Source organism: Ranitomeya variabilis, chromosome 4 (genome assembly GCF_051348905.1).
Source record: "Ranitomeya variabilis isolate aRanVar5 chromosome 4, aRanVar5.hap1, whole genome shotgun sequence".
Lineage (NCBI taxonomy): Eukaryota > Metazoa > Chordata > Amphibia > Anura > Dendrobatidae > Ranitomeya > Ranitomeya variabilis.
Genome location: NC_135235.1, coordinates 22710392 through 22728461, shown reverse-complemented (window position 1 = coordinate 22728461; position 18070 = coordinate 22710392). Strand labels below are relative to the sequence as shown.

Sequence of the window (18070 nt, the reverse complement as noted above, 5' to 3'; positions counted from 1 at the left end):
ATATCCAGGAAATTGCAAATAGGCAGCAGAGCAGATCAAGGTGCTTAGAGCAACTCAGAGTCTTAGGAGCACTGACATCTTAATACCAAAGCACAGATGTGTGTATTGGTGATTCTTGTATATGACCATGCAGATGTTCACATGGGATCACATCGGGCCATCTGCATAGCGAGATGTGGAGCACAACAGAGTCTAGGGTGAGGGAAGCAAAGCACGGATCCGGGACAGGTGCTAACACCTAACTGCACTTCAGAGCAACAAGTTAGTGTTGCGTGCACTACAAGATGTGAGATGGGTAATGTGCCTGAATAAATCCAGTTGAATTAAACAAAGTTCTTCTAGCAATTTATTGCAGATGCCAACAGTCAGGGAATCTTCTGAGACTAGTCTGGGATGAGCATTCTCAGGAGAATAAGATCTGCATAAGAATACTAGGTCCCATTTCAACGTCAGTCAAGGCAATACCGTCAGCCAGATGGCACGAGAGACCTTTGCAACAGTAAATGATTTCCTATTGAACAATAATCCATCATTTCTTAAAAGGATCAATATCCTCCATCATCATGTAAACTAAATATAGGATCAATGGGGGCCAACGAGGATTGGTCACACGTTAAGAATGTCTGCTCATTCAATTTGAGTAAGTTAAAGGTAATTGTCAAAGACCTGTACAATGATCAGACCAAGATCAGAGGGAATGTAGTAAGAATATATTCAGGCAAGCTGTAGTCATGTATATCAATTGCCAAGTGAACAAGAAGTCATCTTTGCTTCTACAATTTTTCCCCATCATGAGTCTGACTGAGTAGCAATTCATGGCATTTACAATGGTCCGAGTGAAAGAGTCCACAAACAATGTTTTATTATCCCCATGAAAATATAATTTAAAAAAACAGAAAATGTCCTAGAAATTTCCAGACTCATCATCTAATCTATTCTCTATATTCTATTTCCTTTTAAGATGTTTCTTGGTAATTGCATACATTTCTAAAACTACATGCAATTTTTTGATGTACACGAAGATTTGACTTGCGAGTAAAACATTTCCCACATTGTGGACATGAATATGGCTTCTCACCTGTGTGAATTCTCTGGTGACTAACGAGATGTTGTTTTTGTTTAAAATATTTCCCACATTGTGAACATGAATATGGCTTCTGACCTGTGTGAATTCTCTGGTGTATATCAAGATCTGACTTCTGGATAAAATATTTTTCACATTCTGAACACGAATATCGCTTCTCCCCTCTGTGCATTCTCTCATGTTTGACAAGACCTGACTGACGTGTAAAATCTTTCCCACATTTTGGGCATGAATATGGCTTCTCCCCTGAGTGAATTCTCTGATGTCTAACAAGATGTGATTTGTAGTTAAAACAGTTCCCACATTCTAAACATGAAAATTCCTTCTCCTGGGTGTGAAGTCTCTTATGTACATCAAGACTTGATTGACTTGTAAAATATTTCCCACATTCTGGGCATGAATATGGCTTCTCACCTGTGTGAATTCTCTGATGTCTCACAAGATGTGATTTAATTATAAAACAGTTACCACATTCTGAACATGCATATGGCTTCTCCCGTGTGTGACTTCTCTCATGTATAACAAGATATGTTTGAGTTTTAAAACGTTTCCCACATTCTGGGCAAGAATACGGCTTCTCCCCTGTGTGAATTCTTTGATGATTAACAAGATGCGATTTCTGCTTAAAATATTTCCCACATTCCGAACATAAATATGGCTTCACACCCGTGTGAATTCTCTGATGATTAGCAAGATGTGATTTCTGGCTAAAATATGTACCACATTCAGAACATAAATATGGCTTCTCACCTGTGTGAATTCTCTGATGTATAACAAGATGTGATTTCTTGTTAAAACATTTTCCACATTCTGAACATGAATATGGCTTCTCGCCCGTGTGAATTCTCTCATGTATAACAAGATTTGATTTCTGACTAAAACATTTTCCACATTCTGAACATGAAAATGGCTTCAGACTTGTAGGAGATGTTGGATGTTTTGTACTCCTTCTGTGAATTTTATTTTGTCTATCAGTATGTGATGAATTAGAAGATGAGGGTATATCAGGGATATTGGCATGTTCTTCATGTGCAGCTTGCAAGATATCTGGAATATTGACCTTATACTCCAACGTCATATGTCTCGCTGAGCTTCTGGTACAGTCATCTGCCAAAAAGTAAAGTTAATTTTATTATTTTTGAATAACAAAACCTTAATAGTGCGTTGCTATTTTACAACACTTTGCTTAATATAGCTGGAATTAGTTAGAAACACAATTCGTAAGGTTGCCAGATATGCTGATGATCTCCTGTTCCTCATCTGCTGCCCATATATTTCAATCCCTCATAGCTCTGATTTCAAAATAAATAAGAAAAACATTGTAACAGCTTAATATCTCCCTACCCTATTTGATTACGTCAACCCTAGTTGGTTTCTTTCTCTTCGGTTGGACCTCTTCCTCCCTCAAGTATCTAGAGATTTGTGTATCATGTTATAACTCTATTAACTCCTCAGAACTTCCCACCCTTCCTTCGTGCTAAGAAGGATGGCCTAACTAAATCATATAAAATAAATATTTGACCTGCCATGCTTATTTCAGGATGCTATCAGTAGGCTTATAAATTGATCCTTTCATCCTACAACCTTTCCCAGACTGCTCCGAATCTAACAATGATAAGATGATTAATCTGGCAGGGGTCAAATACCATCACAGGAAAAAAAAAATTGAGACTGTCCTTTATTGTCCAATATTTTTCATTTATTTTCCTAGCCGACTAGAATGCTTTGGATCATTTAGCGATGTATTTTCCTACGTTTGATTGTGAAGACAACAGACTGTATGAGATATTTCACCTACGAAGGGCAGAGTTGTCGAGGCTTAATAGAAAATGGATATGGCCTTTTGAAAGAAAAAGCCTGTAATGCTGCATTTGGAAATTAGGGGGAAAGAACATTATTGTGAATCAATATGTGTTTAATACCCAAGTAAAGTAAATTATCTAACTAAATAGTATTAAATAAATATCTTACCTGCCATGCTTTTTATCAAGGTGCTACTAATAGGCCAATAAATTGATCTTTTCAACCTACAACCTGCTCTGAATCTGACAATCATAAGATGATTAATATGGCTGGTGACATCATTTACACTAAGCACAGGCGATAACTTCTTTCTACTGGAAAACTTCTTTAATTATTCAATTATTCATTTGCAATATGACTTTCATGCTATATTATACAACTCCTTAATTTGTCACCACTCCTTCCTCTGATTTTAATTAAAAAATAAAGACATTTATATAAACATATTTTGTACCACTGCATCCATAAAAGTCTGTTCTATGAAGATATAACGTTAACTCCTTAACCGCCGATACACCTTTTAACAGCAGCAGTTATTACTTATTCCTCAGCGCCGCTTTATAACAGCACTGAGAAATAAGTGTATAGCGCCCCCCAGAGTCGGAATTTCTCCGGGGTATCGGCTACCGGGGGTAGGTGAGACCCCCAGAGAACATGATTCGGGTAGTTTTTTACCCCAGTGTTGCGATCGACATTATTAACAGAATAACGGCGACCGCAACAAAAAAAAGTTAGATTCCCACTTAATTTCTCTCTCCTCGGATGTGATCTAGCACATCAGAGAAGAGAGAAATGGGGTCCCCCGAGCCCCCCCACCGGTACCTCCGGTGTCCTTGGATCCTCTTGCATCCAACCCTAAAAGTGTGTTGTTATGCCTGAAAGTATGTAAGAAATGGAGTCAAGAGATTTCCAAAGCTAAACACATGGAAGTTTTTGAACTCAAGGACACTAACCGCTTCATTAAAGAGCTGTTTTCTGTTTTTGTGTATTATTTTGATTCTCACCTTATTCCACGAGACACAACTTTTTTTCAGCAGACAGAAGTGTATGAAGGATTGTTTTTTTCAAATAAATGTCCTCAACCTGCTGAGGTTGGTGTACGTACTGTGAAAATGCATGACATCCGTGTCAGTATATGAAAGTTTTCCTTTCTGATTTTCTACTGATCATTTTGCTCATTCTGACATTGATTTTAAGTAAAGATAAAAAAAACTACATCCAGGACACAAGCTCAGGTGCTGAGTGTTACATTGGAGGATGCTGAGAGGTCTCATCATTGGCCGCTGTGGTGACCACTGCTCCTGATGCAACGATTGATGGAGGAGGTCACATGTCAGTCTGGACCAGAAGTACAAGTACAAAGACCATCAAAGGACCAAGGAAGGGTTGGAATGATAACAGTGAGGGGGATATTATCTATTTTATATAATTCTAAAAGCTTTTTGTTTCATATTTTTCAGTGGCTGAACAAAACCTTTAAGATTTTCTTAAAGCAACTAACTCCTTTTAACAGATGTTTGTGTTTAATCCTGTCTATTACCTGGTGATATTCGGGAGTGGGGAACCTCCATCATGACGTCCTTGTACCGATCCTTGTGTCCTTCTAGATACTCCCACTCCTCCATGGAGAAGTAGACGGTGACGTCCTGACACCTTAAAGGAACCTGACACATACAATGATACCGTCATCCCCCCAATCCCTCCATAGTGTCACTGTATTATGTCCCAGCATTCCCAGCAGTGTCACCTCTCCAGTCAGCAGCTCAATCATCTTGTAGGTCAGTTCTAGGATCTTCTGGTCATTGATGTCCTCATGTATCCAGGAGTTCGGTGGAGACCACAGGAATGGGTTCAGGGTTCCTCCCCATCCTTCAGACATAGGGACCTGACAGTGATCACTAGAGGTCTTCTTCACCACCGTGTAATCCTGTGTATGGAGAGATGTAGTAATAAATCTAACTTCAGACATTTACAGAGTCCTCACCTCTCCGGTCAGATCATCTGTTATTACCATAGATGATGTAATGTGAGGTCACCAGAATCTCTCACCTCTCCTGTAAGCCGGAAGAGGATCTCTAGGGTAAGATTTAGTATACTCTCTGCCACTTTTCCATCTCTGATTCTATCCATCATTGACAGGTCAATCAGGAATATTTTCTTATATAGGATCCAATATTGTCGGAATCTGTATAGAACGAAGATAAGCTGATGTAAAATCACACAAAATCCCTTGTAGAAAATACAATTACTGACTATAATAAGGGAAAACATTTAAAGGGGTATAATCTTGTTAAGTGATACCATACAGCTAGGACATGCTATCACTTGTTGCCTGGGGTTCTGACCTTTGGAATCTCTGCTAATCCTAAAGGCCCCGTCTCACTTAGCGATTTACCAACGATCACGACCAGCGATATGACCTGGCCGTGATCGTTGGTAAGTCGCTGTGTGGTCGCTGGGGAGCTGTCACACAGACCGCTCTCCCCAGCGACCAACGATCAGGGGAACGACTTCGGCATCGTTGAAACTGTCTTCAACGATGCCGAAGTCCCCCTGCAGCACCCGGGTAACCAGGGTAAACATCGGGTTACTAAGTGCAGGGCCGCGCTTAGTAACCCGATGTTTACCCTGGTTACCAAAAAAAACAAACACTACATACTCGCCTTTCGGTGTCCAGGTCCCTTGCCGTCTGCTTCCTGCTCTGACTGAGCCGCCGTACACTGAGAGCAGAGCGCAGCGGTGACGTCACTGCTGTGCTCTCACGTCTCACTGTACGGCCGGCAGTCAGTGAGAGCAGGAAGCAGACGGCAAGGGACCTGACGGACATCAGAAGGCGAGTATGTATTGTTTGTTTTTTTTTACATTTACGCTGGTAACCAGGGTAAACATCGGGTTACTAAGCGCGGCCCTGCGCTTAGTAACCCGATGTTTACCCTGGTTACCAGTGAAGACATCGCTGGATCGGTGTCACACACACCGATTCAGCAATGTCAGCGGGGCCTCAACGACCAAAAAAAGGTCCAGGCCATTCCGACACGACCAGCGATCTCGCAGCAGGGGCCTGATCGCTGGTACGTGTCACACATAGCGAGATCGCTATGGAGGTCGCTGTTGCGTCACAAAACTTGTGACTCAGCAGCGATCTCGCTAGCGATCTCGCTATGTGAGACGGGGCCTTAAGAGTCATGTTTCTGTTCTGCGCTGCTTCCCCTTCACTGTTTTTTCCCTGCACAATGACACCAGAGTCTGAGGAGTGCAAATAACAGCTGTATGATGTCAGGTGTCAAACCCCCATCAATCTGCTATTGATGATCTATTGTAAGGATAGATCTTCAATATTGCAGTAAAGGAAAACCCCTTCGAGGTGGTTTTGTAGGAGGTCATACAGACCTGGTGTAGTGTACATTGCATTCCACAAGATTGGGCTTGTCTACTGAAGACGACAGCGGAGCTTCTGATTGTGGATGAAGGTAGCTCGGCTACTCCATAAAACTGGTGCAAATACATTGACGGTGATACATGTAATGCTGAAGTCACTCAAAAAAGGTCACAAACCATAAGGGTCTAGTTACATCATAATTACCAACTTTCCTAAATTGTTGCATCATAATTACCAATTTTACCTAAATTGTTCTCTGGGACCGTTGGGATTGCATTATGGAAAATGTGCCACAATTTTTTATTTTTTGCACAAATACACCCCATTATTCACAGACCAAGGCTTCTTCCAGGCTGCGCACACTTTACTTCATTATTTATACCTGGAAGAGTTGAATTATCAGAGGTTAATGCAGCACCCTGGAGATATGCCTGCTTTCCTGTGAGTTTCCCCTTTTTGCAGGAGTCAAATATTTTTGGACAGGTGGCAACTATGTGTTACATAAATCAGTACTGCACTTTTTTTTTTAAAGAAATCATTGGAATGGTGGCAAGAAGTGACAAATCAGTACGTTTACACACACCCTTGATGGGTTATTCCTACTGATGCACCACTAATTTCGCAATGGAGCTCATGTGTCAGGGGAAGGAGGCAGGCACCACCCCTCCCGCAACCTGGTGTCTCAATTTCAACAGTATTTGCATTCTCAGTATGCGGATACAGTTGAAAACAATGGTGGAATAAGGAGCCATAAACTTTCTGCTCCAACATTCAGCCTGAGCATCTGCGTCTCTGTGCTGCACCATATTTCGTGGAAAGCTATGAGGACCATCATACTGTGGGTGGGAAAGAGGGACGTAACTGTAGGAACCATCATACTGTGTGGGGGAATTATACTGTGTGGATTGTGATGGGGGCATGATACTGTGCGGGGGCACTTTAAGGACATCATACTGTGTTGGCACCGTGAGGTAATCATACTGTATGCGAGGGACATTTTTGGGACCTCAAGTAGGACAAAACTACCATGTTTGTTGTTCTGTTTGATGAATCCTGTCATGAATCACACTCTTTGAGTATCTCCAGGCTCTTTATTCACATCATGTCTCAACCTCCATTACATGAATCCCGTGTACAACAACATCCAACAAGTTCCAAACTAAGAATATAGAACACACATAAAAGTAGTGAGACCCCTAGAGGCCACATGAACATATAACATATTGCTACATCCTTTCTCTTTTAACTGGAGGAACAATAAAAGATACTAAACTAAAGTATACTATGACAAAGTTAGAAATTAACCTAGTACGTCCAGTTAGATATAATCTTTGAGGTGCGCCGGCTTTTTGCTAATTCTGCCAGCTCTGGTAATATAAGATGTGTCCCTTTCTACATCTGGTATATCTGGTAGTTCTTCGGATATTGTCTGTCTCTGGCCAGAGTCCTCACCCTGATGATCAGCTGTCACTGTTGGTGCCTGACTTGTACTTTCTGCCTCGTTGTCTTGGGTGTCTGGATACTGTTCAAAAGGCCATGAATCATCTCTTTCTCGCGTTTTCCTCAAATATCTCCGATTCCTCCTTAGTCTTCTTCCGTCGTCTGTTAGAATTTCGTAGGACCGAGGTCCCAGTTTCTGGACAACCTTTGCCTTTTGCCAGTGTGTGTCAAATGTGCTGCTTGGCTGCAGCCGAATGTTGTCATTTCTCTGGAGCTCAGGCAGATCCTTTGCAGATTTATTGTAATAGAAAGCTTGCCTCGCTTGATTCTTCTGTAATTTAGCTTCGATGTTTCCCAGCAGCTTTGGCTCTAACAGATGACACGCAGTTGGTACGAGTGTCTTTGTACGCCTACTCATGAGCCTCTGTGCCGGACTGCTGTCTAGGCCTTGGGTGGGTGTGTTTCTATGATCCAGTATAGACAGATATACATCAGCACCCGCCTGGTTAGCTTTCTGCATGAGTCTTTTGGCCGTTTTTACTGCTGACTCTGCTTTCCCATTACTCTGAGGATATCTCGGAGAAGACGTCTGGTGTTCAAATTCCCACTTCTTACTGAAAGTTTTGAATTCTTCCGACGTAAACTGTGCCGCATTGTCAGAGAAAACGATATCTGGAATGCCATACCTGGCAAAATGGGCCTTGAGTTTTTTAATCACTGTTCTCGCCCTTGTGTCCTGCACCAAATCAACCTCCCAGAAGTTAGAGAAATAGTCCACTGTAATCAGGTATTCTTTGTCATTCCATGTGAACAAGTCTGTTCCTATTTTTGACCAAGGCCTATGTGGAATTTCATGAGGTTGCAATGTCTCCTTTGGTTGCTTATCATTGCAGGATGCACATATTTCACATTGTGCTATGTAATTTTTTATGTGGCCATTCATTCCTGGCCAATAAACTGATTCTTGTGCACGACGTAGGCATCCTTCCATGCCTAAGTGAGAAGAGTGCAATGTTTTCAATATGTCTCTTCTGAGAACTTCAGGTATAACAGCCCTGTCTCCTTTAAAGATGATTCCTTGCTGCACTGACAATTCATCTCTTATGTGGAAGAATGGTGAGACTTCCCTCGGAGCATGCTGCTTGCATTTTGGCCAGCCCTGCAAGATGACAGTTTTTAAACTTTGGAGACTTTTATCCTTCTCTGTAAAAATCTGGATTTGCTTGACCTTTTCTTTTGACACTGCAAGGTAGTTACACATGTTGATGGTTTCAATGTCTTCCTCCTCATCCTTTGTGCTAGGAAGGTAAGCTCTGCTTAGCGTATCTGCAATCAGTAAGTCTCTTCCTGGACAGTACCCGATGTCAACATCATATTTCTGAAGTCGCAACAGCATGCGCTGTAGTCTCTTTGGGGCATTTAGTAATGGTTTCTTTGTAATGCTCTCCAATGGTTTGTGATCCAACTGCACTGTTACCCGTCGACCATAGGTGTACTGGTGAAACTTCTCCATCCCAAATACCACAGCCAGTAGTAGGGCTCTGCTTGCAAATGTAATTGGCTGTTTGTTCTGCATTAATGTGGCTCCAAGGCCTTTTTCCGAAGCATCACATTGTACCACCACTTCTCGATCTGGATCGAAATACTTCAGGGTTGCTGTATCTGCAATGGCATTCTTTACTGCTCGGAAAGCAGTCTCCTGGCTTTCTGTCCATTCCCAGCACACATCTTTGTGGGTTAGCTGTCTCAGTGGCTCACACATGTCTGACAGATGTCTGCAAAATTTGGAGAGATAATTCACCATGCCCAAAAATCGTTGTACTCCAGAAACATCAGTAGGGGTAGGCAAATCTTGTATTGCTCTCACCTTTTCAGGATCCACTCTGACCCCAGTTGAAGTCAGTCGATGACCAATATTGGCCACTTCTGTCATTTTCAATTTGAATTTGTCCAAATTCAGCTTTATGTTTTTTTCTCTGCATCTGACCAAAAATTGTATCATCTTCTGATCGTGATCCTTGATTGCAGATTCCATATTTTCACCTTCTCCCACTACCAGGATATCATCCGCTATTGTCTTCACTCCAGTAAGTCCTTCCAAAGCCTGCATCAATTTCTGCTGGAATATCTCTGGAGCAGGTTTTAGTCCCATGGGCATTTTCAGCCATTTAAAGCGTCCAAATGGTGAAGAAAATGTTGTCAATAAACTTGAATCTTCAGTCAGGGCCACATGCCAGAATCCATTTTTTACATCACATACAGAAAATATTTTAGCCTTTGATAAATCTGGTAGGACATCATCTAATGTTGGCATTGGGTAATGATTTCGTTTCATCGCCTTGTTGAGTGGCTTAGGATCAATACATATTCTTAACGTGCCCGATGGTTTCTGCACTATGACCAAACTGCTGATCCAATCTGTGCTCTTATGGACTGGTGCTATCATGCCTCTTCTCTGTAGATCTTGCAGTTCTACTTTCAGCGGTTGCATCAAAGCTACAGGCACTCTTCTTGTGGGTAATCTGGTGGGCTGCACTGTGTTGTCAATTTCTAGCCTATATTTACCTTCAAAGCACCCATCACCTTCAAATACATCAGCATACTCTGCTTTTATTTTCTGCATGTCCAAGTTGTGCTCTGCATTTAGTTTTGGATTTTGTATATCCTGGGCAACTTCAACAGACATAATGTTCTGAGACTGTACTTTTATTAAGTCCATTGCCTGAACTGCTTTTACTCCCAGTAATGGTACATGGTTACCACCCCGTAACACGGTAAATTCAACTCTATAACTCTTTCTGTTACATGGGTTTTGTATTTTTAGCTTACATGTCCCCACTGGTTTCAGAACACTTTTGTTGTACATCACCAGTACCTTGTCCGTTGGCTCAATAGAAACCTGTTTGTTTAGCAGATCAAATGAAATTACATTGCAGCTTGCTCCACAATCCAGCTGAAATCTAATGGGCTTCTCATCCAACAAGAATGTTGCATAAAGCTGCTTGGCATCCTTCACTACTGACTGCCCGACTACATTGACTTTCTCTGTTGTAGACTGCATTTGTAGCCATGTAATGTCCTCTGCACTGTCAGTGTCTGGTGTCACAGTGTGGAGCTGTCTGTACTGTTTGCCTCTTCCCTGCCTGCAGACAGCAGAGTAATGATTCTTCTTGCCACATGACCTGCAGGTTTCCCCATATGCTGGACACTTGGTTTTGTCTCTCTCATGTCTTTTCCCACAATACTTGCAGTGGACAGTGTTTATAGGGTAGTCTGGTCCTGTCTTTCCTTTCATAGATACTGCATGTACCTTGTCATCATCATTCTCACTGGTGCCTGCCATCATCTTCAGGCTGTGCTGTGTGAGCTCAGCAGCCCTGCAGATTTGCATACATTTCTCTAAAGTCATGCCTTCCTCTCTCAGTAATCTTTCTTTGAGATGACTGTCCTTTATGCCACACACCATTCTGTCCTTGATTAGACTGTCCCTGATCTCTCCAAAGCCACATGTTTCTGCAAGTCTCCTCAGCTCTGTCAGATATCTGTCCACATTTTCACCATCCTCCTGATGTCTTGTGAAAAACTTATATCTTTCCACTGTCTCATTCTTCTTTGGGTCACAGTGTTTATCAAATGCCTGCACAATGTCTGCTAGGAGGAGGTTGTCTGTGTCTGGGAGCAAGGTGTGGGCTAATTCTCTGCCATTTTCCCCAATTAGGTAATAAAACAGCTTTACTTTCCGTTTGTCGTCAGTGGGGCCCACAGTCAGATCCACATACAGTGTAAACTCTTCCTTCCAATGTCTCCAAGTCTGGGACAGATTACATGAAGTGACATCCAGTCTCTGAGGGGGCTTCAGACCAGTCTCCATTTTGCTGTACTGTCAGGGAATCTGTACTTACAGTTGCAGTGATCTGTGCAGTTCCAGCCTCATATAAGCTCTGAGAATTTGCAGGTTCTGTGCCCGGCTGCCACCATGTTCTGTTTGATGAATCCTGTCATGAATCACACTCTTTGAGTATCTCCAGGCTCTTTATTCACATCATGTCTCAACCTCCATTACATGAAAAATCCAGTGTACAACAACATCCAACAAGTTCCAAACAAAGAATATAGAACACACATAAAAGTAGTGAGACCCCTAGAAACCACATGAACATATAACATATTGCTACATTTGTGTCACAGGTCCCTCTTCCTGTGTTTAAAAGTTGGGAGGTGACTGCACCTAAGTACTGTGACCCCACCTGCACCAGCATACATTTTCTTGGGGTCCCTATTAGGATTTTTGCTATGAGGTCCCATGATTTCTATGTACATCCCTGGTTATTCCCAACAAGTTATCACCTACCCATCAGATCATATAGCACCTTCTCTGTAGACCTTCCCGACGTAAGACTATGAGAATCACATCAAGGCTCTCAGGATGACATTGAGAAAGGGACGCTGTGTGGTCCGGGTAGTCAGACCGCCAGTCATGTGATACAGAAGAGGGCGCTGATAACCAGTGAAGACGCCAATCTTATTACGTTGCAAAATTAAGAAATTTAAAAAATAAAATAAATTGAATAAAAGTAACCTATTTTTTTTTTTAAGGAAAAACAATGGAAATGGCAACAAATTAGAACAAAAATGGAGGCATTGTCCACTCAAAACAAGCATTATATTAACCTAAAAATGGCGCCATTGAGGAATGACTGACTCTTGAAATGCAACAAATGCAAAGGAAAAACCCAAGCGCTGAATTATTTAAAGGCTGCTCCCAAAAAGGGTTAATTCATCCCCCTTCCCACCAGAAGAAAAACCTAAGGGGTTAATACTGTCTGCACCCAATAATGGGGATTCTCCACATACCTCCTCCTGCAGAGCCGCACACAAGAGATATGGCTGTTCTGTGCTTACAGGACCTGCGGTGATGTCACAGTCATGTGATCAGTCACATGTGTGGGAGGAGTCAGGGATCACATGACCTGTAGGCTCAGCATGTGCTGGGTGAATGGATTTCTCAGATCAGGGGGATCGTGTCCTGAGGGTTTTCGGCACTTGGATGCTGGACGTCACTTTCCTTCCTCTGTTCCTTTATCCCTTATATTACTTTTTATACTTATTATTTTGGAAGTGTTATCAGTTTTTTTTCTTTTTCATTATCACATTCCTTTGGTTGTTGTGGTCATATAAGGGCTTATATTATTGTGACACAAATTGATTTTTTTTTATGAGGCTATTTTGGGATATATACTGTTGAAACCAGAAGTTTCCATCCTCTATATAAAGACACATCTGCAGGGTTTTCTCAATATCTGACATGAAATCAGAATAAACCTTTCCCGTTTTAGGTCAATTAGGATTACCATAATTATTAATATTTGCCACATGCCAGAATAATGAGAGAGAGAGAGAGAATGTTTTAGGGCATTTTTATTACATCCATTTCATTAGTATTTGGTGCCATCGCCCTTACATTGAATGACTTGGGTTAGACGTTTGGGATCTCCTTCCACAAGCTTCTCACAATAGTTGGTCAGAATTTGGGCCTATTCTTCCTGACAGCACTGGTGTAACTGATCCAGATTTATAGGTCTCCTTGCTCGCACCGACCTCTTCAGCTTTGTCCATAAATTTTCAATAGGACTGAAATCAGGGCTTTCTGATGGCCGCTCCAAAATATTGACTTTGTTATCCTGAAGCCACTTTGTTACCATTGTCCATTTGGAAGACCCATTTCCGCCCAAATTTAGCTTCCTGGCTGATGTCTTCAGATGTTGCTTCAGTATTGCCACATAATCTTTTCTCATGATGCCATCTATTTTGTGAAATGCACCAGTCCCTCCTGCAGCGAAACAACCTCACAACATGATGTGGCCACCACTGTGTTTCACATTGTCAGCTTTTCATATACAGCTCTGGCAAAAATACAGGATAACCTTGTATGCGGCTTGATTCATATGTCCTTCGCAAAGATTAACCTGCCCAATTCCAGTCTTGTTGAAGCCTCCCCAGATCAACACCTGCTCATCTAATGGTTAGATGGAGACCTGGAGAGGCGGACAAGCCACAGTGTCTTCCACCCACTGTGAAATTTGGTGGAGGATCGGTGTTGATCTGGGGATGCTTCAGCAAGGCTGTAATTGGGCAGGTTGTTCTTTGCGAAGGACGTATGAATCATGCCGCATACAAGGCTATCCTGGAAAAACAGTGGATTCCTTCTGCTCAGGCAATGTTCCCCAACTCTGAGGACTGGTTCTTCCAGCAGGACAATGCGCCATGCCACACAGCTAGGTCAATCAAGGTGTGGATGAAGGACCACCACATCAAATCCCTTTCATGGCCGCCCAATCTCCAGACCTGAACCCCACTGAAAACCTCTGGAATGTAATCATTCAGGAGGATGATGGATAGTCACAAGCCATCAACAAAGGAGAACTGCTTACATTTTTTCACCAGGAGCCGTGTGAAAGACTGGTGGAAAGCATGCCAAGAAAGCATGAAAGCTGTGATTAAAATCCATGGTTATTCCACAAAATATTGATTTCTGAACTCTTCCTGAGTTAAAACATTAGTATTGTTGTTTCTAAATGATTATGAACTTTTTTTTTTTTTTTTTGCATTATTTGAGGTCTGCAAGCAATGCATTTTTTTGTTATTTTGACCATTTCTCATTTTCATAAAATAAATACAAATTTTATTGCTTGGAACTTCGGAGACATGTTGTCAGTAGTTTATAGAATAAAAGAACAATTTACATTTTACTCAAAAATATACCTATAAAGAGAAAAATCAGTCAAACTGAAAATTTTGCAGTGGTCTCTTAATTTTTGCCAGAGCTGTATGATTAGGAAATTAAAACGCTTTCAGTAAACCGCTTGTGTACAAACTCAACTCCCACTCGTCCAAATTGCTGGTGGTGGATTCGTAGCTGTACCACTTACTGGATTGTACCACTTTTTGGGAAATTATGGCATGTGTTCTCTCAGCCTCATTGGCAGATAAGTAGCTGCCAATATTACTTGTTGAAAGCCATCTCCGCTATGTACTCTTTCATGGTGCAGACCATGCCCCCATACTTGGAATTGTCGTTGTGTGGGAAAGTGCACTCCATTCCACCATCTACGTGTGGAGCAACAATTATAGCAAGAGACTGTATATGTACAGGGATTGGACAAAATAATGGAAACACCTAACGTTTTGGCATCATAATCTTCGAACATGTGATAAACATGCAAACCGTGACATATGGTAATGTTTTGTAGTTGATTATTTGTGTTATGTGATATGTGTATGTAAATTAACTGTTTGTTTTGCATAATTGTAAGGACATTGATGAGAACCTGATACCAATGGCTATACCTCTCGGATCTTCAAAGAGGCCAAATTGTTGGTGCTTGAATGGCAGGCGCTAGTGTAACAGAAAGTGCCCGAATGCTTGGTGTGTCAAGAGGTACTGTCTCCAAAGTAATGACTGCGTTTGAAAGAGAAGGAAAAACATCCGCAGCAAAGCCCAGGTCCGGCTGAAAGTCAAAGTTGACTGAAAGAGACCGTTGGACTCTAAAGCGAATTGTGAGAGAGGATCGCAAGACCACGGCTCCGAAAATCACTGCTGAGCTCAATGAATACCTACAGAACCCAGTTACCATGAAAATTGTTCATCGGGAGCTGCACAAATCTGGATTCCACGGAAGAGCTGCAATTAGAAAACCGCTGCTCTCAATGACAAATATTTCCAAGCGTTTAGAGTGGTGTAGAAACCTCCAGAACTGGTCCCTCGAGCAGTGGAAACATGTGATATTCTCAGACGAATCATCATTTACCCTATTTCTGACCTCCGGCCGAGTGTACGTTTGGAGACAGCCGAAAGAAGCATTCCATCCAGACTGCCTTCTCCCAACCGTAAAACATGGTGGAGGTTCTGTGATGATCTGGGGTGCTATTTCGTGGAGATCTGCCGGGCCAATGATATCCCTTCATGGAAGAATTAAGAGCCGAGATTATTTAGGCATTTTGGGCGACCAAGTGTATCCAATGGTTCAAGCACTGTTCCCGGAGGGGAACGCCATCTTTTAGGATGATAATGCACCAATTCATACAGCTAGAATCGTTAAAGCATGGCACGAGGAACATTCTAATGAATTTGAGCATCTCATCTGGCCCACACAGTCCCCAGACCTCAACATTATTGATTAATCCCATGATCCGAAAAGGAGGGGTTTAGAATAGGCAGCGCTTTAGCACTTCAATTATTACTGCTGAAAAAATTACCTAACAAGGTATGAAGTGACACATTGGTGAATAAAAGTAAAAATATCTTTATTGACATATTATTTTAAAAATTACAAATCTTTAAAAGACAGGATGATGGAAAAAAAATTCCACCTTTGTGCCACTATAGAATCTATCACCAAAGCCATATTTGATGTGAGGGCATTGCCATGTATATATTTATACCTTTGATTGCCTATCTTCAGTTATACCCTTCAATCAGATATAAGACTGTCATGCGGTTCTTCTAAAGAGACGTTTGCCGTCCATCCACATTGTCAGCCTTTTCTTTCCTGCTTCCTATAGGGATACTAACTTAAGTTCAGCAACATCAGATACATGTATATCTATATATAAAAAACATATTGCCATCTGGGCTTGTGGGTCACCCCCTGTTTCTGTTTTGGAGGTCCAATTTTTTCCATCATCCTGTCTTTTAAAGATTTGTAATTTTTAAAATAATATGTCAATAAAGATATTTTTACTTTTATTCACTGTTCATGTGTCACTTCATACCTTGTTAGGTAATTTTTGTCAGCCTCAACATTATTGAGCATTTATGGTCGATTTTAGAGATTCAAGTTTGACGTCAATTTCCACCGCCATCGTCGCTCAAAGAACTGGAGGGTGTTTTAACTGCAGAATGGGCTAAAATTCGTTTGGAAACAATTCACACCTTGTATGAATCCATACCTCGGAGAATTGAGGCTGTAATCACCGCAAAAGGTGGACCATATTAAACTAACTTTTGTTGATGTTTCCAGTTGTTTCCATTATTTTGTCCAACCCCTGTAATTGAAAAGTTGCTCCTTTGAATCGAATAGCAGCTTGTTTGCTGGACGCTCATGATGTTGGATGCTTCGATTCTGGTCAGCGCATTAGCAGATGACAGTGTTGGACTATACACATAAACTGTTAGATCTAAGGAAAACTCGGGTCTTGGGGATGGCAGAAATGTTGTGAGAATAGCTGTTGATGACTATTGTGTTGGCATTACCCATTTTGGAAACTAATGCTCTCCATTAGCTCAGGAAGTGGCATCACCAGCTCATTTAGGAAAACCAAACTGGCCTGAAAGAAGTCAAAAGGTGAAATTCAGTTTGGTCAGCTGGAGTTTTAGGATCTGATGTTTTAACATTGCAATTTTATTTTATAATAACACTTGAGCTCATATTTTGATTCATTGGAACTTCACTATTGTGGATTACCATTTTGTGTGAACAAGAGCTTGCACTCTAAACATCTGACCCCTATTCAGCTATGACCATCAGCTGTGAACAGGTAATTAAAGTAGGTTATCTGCTGGAGAACAGACGCAAGTCTGGAAGGCTACAAATTTATCACCTTTGGAGATAACTCTTCTGGTTTTCAAAGGAATTATATCAGTCATTCTGGCACCAAAGTCTATTTTTGAATATTGGGGTTTGTGCAGGTATAATGGAAACCGCAGGCAGGTGATAGACATCCAGAAGAATACTGACAAATAGCTGGGATGCTGGAAACCGCATGCATCAAGGAGACCACGGCCCGGCAGCTTGGATACTGGAAACCACAGCCAGGCTGGAAATGTCCAGGAGACCACAGACAAGCAGCTAAGATGCTGGAGACCGCAAAGAGGCTTGAGATGACTAGGAGACCAGAGACAGGTAGCTGGGATGTTGGAAACTGGATGCAGGTGGGAGATATCCAGGACACCACGGAACAGCAGAACAGACAGCTGGGATGATCGAAACGGTAGGCAGGCCAGCAGAAGATATCCGGGAGATTGCAAATAGGCAGCAGAGCAGATCAAGGTGCTTAGAGCAACTCAGAGTCTTAGGAGCACTGACATCTTAATACCAAAGCACAGATGTACACTTATATACGACCATGCAGATGTTCACATGGGATCACACCGGGCCATCTGCATAGCAAGACGTGGAGCACAACAGAGTCTAGGGTGAGGGAAGCAAAGCACGGATCCAGGACAGGTGCTAACACCTAACTGCACTTCAGAGCAACAAGTTAGTGTTGCGTGCACTACAAGATGTGAGATGGGTAATGTGCCTGAATAAATCCAGTTGAATTAAACAAAGTTCTTCTAACAATTCATGGAAGATGCTAACACT

At 41.8% G+C, this 18070-nt stretch overlaps 1 protein-coding gene across 5 annotated transcripts in view; it reads right to left on the bottom strand.

The window, feature by feature from the left end:
* Positions 1–227: 227 nt before the first annotated feature.
* Positions 228–18070, bottom strand: part of LOC143769487 (uncharacterized) — a 180384-nt gene continuing 162541 nt past the window's right edge. Inside the window, exons 1-5 of one of the 5 annotated variants that reach the window (XM_077258108.1) lie at positions 12561–12804; positions 4937–5072; positions 4635–4814; positions 4428–4551; positions 228–2191 (exon numbers count right to left, since the gene is read on the bottom strand). In XM_077258108.1, coding sequence (XP_077114223.1) covers positions 957–2191; positions 4428–4551; positions 4635–4814; positions 4937–5020 — 1623 coding nt within the window. In that variant the 5' untranslated portion in view covers positions 5021–5072; positions 12561–12804 and the 3' untranslated portion in view covers positions 228–956. Of the gene's footprint in view, positions 2192–4427; positions 4552–4634; positions 4815–4936; positions 5073–6510; positions 6666–12057; positions 12805–18070 lie in introns of those variants that run through there. The other 4 variants (XM_077258109.1, XM_077258106.1, XM_077258107.1 and 1 more) reach the window with 4 other exon arrangements.